This window comes from Egretta garzetta, unplaced genomic scaffold, assembly GCF_000687185.1.
Source record: "Egretta garzetta isolate BGI_Z169 unplaced genomic scaffold, ASM68718v1 scaffold180, whole genome shotgun sequence".
In the NCBI taxonomy this organism is placed as follows: Eukaryota; Metazoa; Chordata; class Aves; order Pelecaniformes; family Ardeidae; genus Egretta; species Egretta garzetta.
The window spans coordinates 923,028-928,351 of NW_009258299.1; the positions used below are offsets into that span (position 1 = coordinate 923,028).

The 5,324-nt window shown below is 35.8% G+C and overlaps 1 protein-coding gene across 1 annotated transcript in view; it reads left to right on the forward strand.

The window, feature by feature from the left end:
- Positions 1–4,828, forward strand: part of MTPN (myotrophin) — a 43,064-nt gene extending 38,236 nt beyond the window's left edge. The window contains exon 4 of the mRNA XM_009638611.2: positions 1,565–4,828. Coding sequence (XP_009636906.2) covers positions 1,565–1,651 — 87 coding nt within the window. The 3' untranslated portion in view covers positions 1,652–4,828. The remainder of the gene's footprint in view (positions 1–1,564) is intronic.
- Positions 4,829–5,324: the final 496 nt, after the last annotated feature.

The window sequence follows — 5,324 nt, forward strand, 5'->3', positions numbered from 1 at the left end:
ATCAAACAGAACAGTCTGTCCAGCACTGTCCACAGTCTTGCACTGAGGGTCTCTAGGGGCTGCAAGGAAGATGAGTGGCTGCAACAGGATCAGTTTGGCCAGCGGACCACAGGATGAGCACTGCTGCCTTAGGAACCGCTGTAAAGCTATCTTTTTAGAATGGCAGATTGACTATTTACAAGTACAGAGAGTAGAGGTTTCTAAGACGGAAATATTCTGTTATGAAAAGTAGTATTGGCAGTAAATCATGGTAATGTCAGATACAGTTTATTAGGTTGTTACAAACATATACAATGGGAAGTTTAATGGGCTGAGACTTGTCTTGGGAACAGGACATGTATGGAAGTTTAGTGGGTTTTTATGTGTATAATCTTTTATCAGTAAAGAAGCTCTTGAAATTCTAGGTCCATTATGTTCTTTAAAAAACTACTGCATGTCCTTTGCTATTAATCTGTGCATTTCCTTCCTTGTAATGTAATTGAGAAGAGATTTGTACTTATTCAGTAGAGAGTTTATACTCAAAACTAAAGATGAACCTCCGCAGTACCTTCTCTTGCCACCCACAGTATTTTTCCTGTCACTTGATTGAGCAAATACACATATTTCAAAGTGAGACTTGCATATCTTCTCAAGTGGAGGTGTTCTGGAATCTAACTTATTTTCAGGAAACATCTCTCTTGATTTCTGTAGTCAGTTCTGTGTTCTATAATAACTTTTATCCCTTTATTTAACTACCTCATTTACAAGTTAGTCTGATTTTTCACTTGTATGTATATGACTACACAGTGCTCAAACCAAACATGACTGGTTAATCACTCTTTGCTTCTCTTTTGCTCTCCTTCCATAATTCTGACTCTGAGGCTGTGTTTGTGCTTACCATTCTGCAGTTTGTTTAGTTGGTGCATCTCTGGTATCCTCTATCCTCCTGTTGCCTCCCTATTCTGTTTTGTTGCCTTTTAGATGTAGGCATAGCTTATTCACAACAAACTGTTTAAGTTTTGGACGTGGAATGATTTGGGCTTTTTTTTCCTCTATGTAGCAATAGGGATTTTTTCAAAATGGGAGAGAAAAGCACAGTCCTAGATGGATGTAGTCTTTTATGGTATAGAAAGAAAATAGTACAATTTGTTAGCAAGTAAGCTCTTCCAGAGATTACCTGTTTAATTTAGCGTGTGAAGAAGTTTGCTGCACCATAGACTTCAGAAGTGTGTAATACTTAATTACCTCATTCATATGAGTAGTTGCTGGAAACAAACAGAAAAATCCTTGTTTCTGTCGAAGACAAACTGATAATTTGATCTTGCAATTTGCTGTGTGACAAAGGTTACATGACTTTTTTTTTTTTTTTTTTTTCTAGTTCTAAAGTAAAGTTTGAAATTTAGATTAGCTGCATGCCGGATAGTTTTGTACGTAAATCTTGCCTGTTTGGTTTCTAAATTAAAACAATGCACTGTACTAAAAAGCTGTATGTAATCAATATAATTATCCAAGGTAAGTAACTTTTGTGACACACTTAATATAGGGTGGCTCTATGAATTGACAGTCCTTCTCAATGTCTTTACAGGGTGCTGATAAGACTGTGAAAGGCCCAGATGGACTAACTGCCTTTGAAGCCACTGACAACCAGGCAATCAAAACTCTTCTTCAGTGACGGATGGACTGATATCTTAATGTCTCTCTTGTGGCCTCACACTGCTGCCTGTCTGTCACTCTTTGCATCTTCCAGCTTCTTCAGCTAAATACTTTGGGGGGAGGGAAATTCTTTATGAATCAGACTAGTTAGGGGCTTATATTGAAGATAATCTGTTTGGAGAGGGTTGAAAACTGTTATGAACAGTGTCCCTCTAGGACTTTTCGGTGCACAATCTCTTCCCATTTCTAGTGAAAATGGAAGAAGGAAGACAGACCATGATCTTGAATTTTTGGCTTGTAAACCTCCTAGGTTAGTACTAAGATTTTTGTTGAAAGACTCCTTTAGATGGGAGTACTGTGCTATGTACCTAAAACTAATTGTGAAGGAGACAATAGTCCCATGCTATTAGTGTCTGCCATAATCTGAAGTGTAGTAATGTAGGTGGCTGGGTTGCTTTTTTCTCTCTTCTCTCTCAGTGGGTAGCTTTATTATTCTTCTGCCTAAAGCTTATGTTGCAGTTTTGAGGACTTTTGATACTAGTTATTGGAGCTGTTCTTTATATTGACTAATTGGATGTCACACTAATGTTTTTCTGACTCTTGAGAAAACCGGGAAAGAACAGTTGAGGCATGGTGGTGTTAGTCTAGAATGTCTGCCAAGGTACTTTTGGATGCTTGAATTTGAGGTTTTTCTTTCCTGTGTTTGTTCTAGGCCAGGACAGACATCTTAAGCAACTGGTTTTGAGAGAGTTCAGAATGTCACTGTAGTTATTTCCAAAAGGATTGTAAGATGAAATTTCTTTACTCACCATGTCAGCATAAAATTTAGACACATGCAAAAACTACAGGCTGTTTGGTATGCAAGACAAATGTGGAAAATGAACAGTAATTATTTAGACATTCCTATCGGGTGAATATTTTTGCTAAACTTTTCTGGTAAACTTTTAAAATACATGTAAGCTTTCTAAGTTCAGGCATTAGGAACGGGAAGACATACAAGTAGAAGTCTTAACTTACTCTAACTACTGGAGGGAAAAAAAACCCTTTTAATTGTGCATATCTTTGTGTTTTACTGTTGGCTGAATGAACCTCTTAAATTTCATCAAGGTGTGGGGCTTGTTCTGAAAGTTCCCGGTGCAACCATACCATGTTAGCCATCAACTTTTAGATAAGATTTACTATATCAGTAAGTATGATAATATTATGACAGCCTTGATAATTCATGGGAAGGTTTTTAATGATGTTGTAGGGATTCCCATCGCGTCTTATGGTCCTCAGGAATGTCTGAGCTTCTGGCTTTCACCTTGCAAATTTTCATTAGACTGCTGTTTCACCCAAAACTGAATAACAGGTTTTATAACAGAAAAGTGCATACCAAAACTATACATCTTCCTCTATTTTGGAATACAGATTTCAAACTTTCTGATAACATACACAGTATAGAAAATAAATGTATATAATGTCTCATGCTGAATTCTTAGACAAAAGTAACCAATATTATTTTGATATCACTGTTGAAATTGAGAGGATAGGTAGAAGTAGTCTGGTGACTGCCACTCATATTTAATGGAGACTTAGTTTTACTTGAATCATGTTGCATATTATGACTGAATGTCTCAGCTATAAAAAGCCTTGCATTTAGACTGTAAAGGGAGAGTGGAAACTGATTTACATGTACAAGTCCCATAAGAAAAGTAATGGAGAAAACAATCAACTCTGGCCATAAACTGTACAGCGCAATTACTCTTTGCTTCTTGGAGGTGGGTGGCAAGGAGGAGCAGAAGGGTTGGAAATCAGTGATAAATCAATTGGTGAGCTGCTGATAAAAGAACAAGCTTGTTTGGTGAACAGTGCTTTTAATGACTATTTAAAGAGAACTCTTCAATCTTATCTCTGATCAGTGCTGGATTGTCATGTCATTGTAATAGTGTGAACACAGATATAGGTTTAACTCTTTATTCAGCTATGAAAGTAAACATCTTTGGCATAAATTTGCCTCCATATTACGCTATTAAATACTTAGCTATTAAAATACTAGTCTAGTAAACTGCAATCTGTTTTCATGTGGAAAACTTGATTATTCAAGTTTTTTGTGTTGATTAGTGTCACATTATCTGGCCATAGTGTTTTTGGTTTGGTTTTTTTTTCTCTGCATTCTTTCCTGCCCTTCCCTTCAACTCTCATTTAAGTGAGCGTTATCATAGTAAAGAAGCATCATCTTTGTACTAACTCTTCTGGTGATTCACTGAGGCAATTTTGCCTCCCTTTTTCTACAATTATGTGGACACGTTATTTTTTCTTACTTCACTTGAGGAAAAAATAATGCAAGCAAACTTCAGTGAGACAAGTGTTAATTAGGCTGTAATATATACCCAAGCTGCCTTTCGAGATAGTTAAAGGATGGCATTTAATGTTCGGCTCATAAAGAAGAAATACTTTTTTGCTTTTTGCACTACATAACAGGTGATTGACCATTTTGCCCAGGATGAAAAAAAAGTAGTAATAAAAGCTTATGCTTTTGTAATTGTCTAGAAACTGGGCTTGTTCATTTGTTCCCTTCTTGTTAGCTATATTGTGGAAAAAGTAAAGGGTGGCTGCCTGTATCTTTGAGTAGATCCTAACTAGATGAAAATACCAAACTGTAAATTATTTTGCATTCTACAAACAGAATTTAAATACTTTGTCAGACTGGAATCGTATATACTTGGAAATCCACTATGTTCTTGAACCTTTTCTTTTGAAATTTGTGCTGAATAAGTTATAACCTTAAGTATATTTTGGATTTTGTACCTTCTGCTCCTTTTTCTTAAGTGGGAGCAAATAGGAAAAGGGGTGTGATAGTTAAATGGAACTTTATCCTTGAACATAACATTGAATTATTTGTAGAACAAGCTGGTAAGAATGGAGTGTCCTAGGTCAAGCAATTGCAGTGTTGCATGCAAAATTTCAAAATGAACTTGTCTTAATTATATTTTGTAAATGGATAAACAATCATCTTTCTACGCAGTGATGGAGGAAAATTAGTGCTCTGTGCATTTTGATATTTGACTTCCTCTTTTCACCATTGTTAACTGTTTTGACACAGTTGGGTTCATCATTATCATGGTTCATAGAATGCTAAATGATACTGTATTTTCAAGTTTGTGTTGCAAGAATGAATGGAATAAACTTGAATTGTGCGATATGAGAACGTGGAGTTTTATTTCCCTTTCTGCTCATGTGTTATTTATCTCTGGCTATGTTTTTTATCTGCCTGAAAGGCATCTAAGCGCCAGCTCACATGTACAGTGATTAAAATCTTGGGATACTTAGACTTAAATGTGGAATGGAAGCTGCTTTGAGAACTAAATAGATAAAGTTGCTTTTGGTTTGTTTTTTTAATTATATTCACTTAAAAGAGGTTTTGTTTAATTCTCTGATCTTGTAGTCTGCATTTCCTGTTTAAATGGTAATGCATGATGCTGAAGATCCCCTCATTCATATTAAATTCTAAGAGACAGTTTGTAGATAGAGGGATGTTCTTCCCATTACCTGTGAAGACTAAAGCGGTTTATTCTCTCCTTCATCAAAGAAACTGAAACAGTTATTTACAGAAAACACAGCTTGAAGTATGAACAAAATGTGTGTTCATTATTTTTGTTACATATTTACGCTGACTTTGTCAGAACATCCTATTATAACTTTGCTTGTCA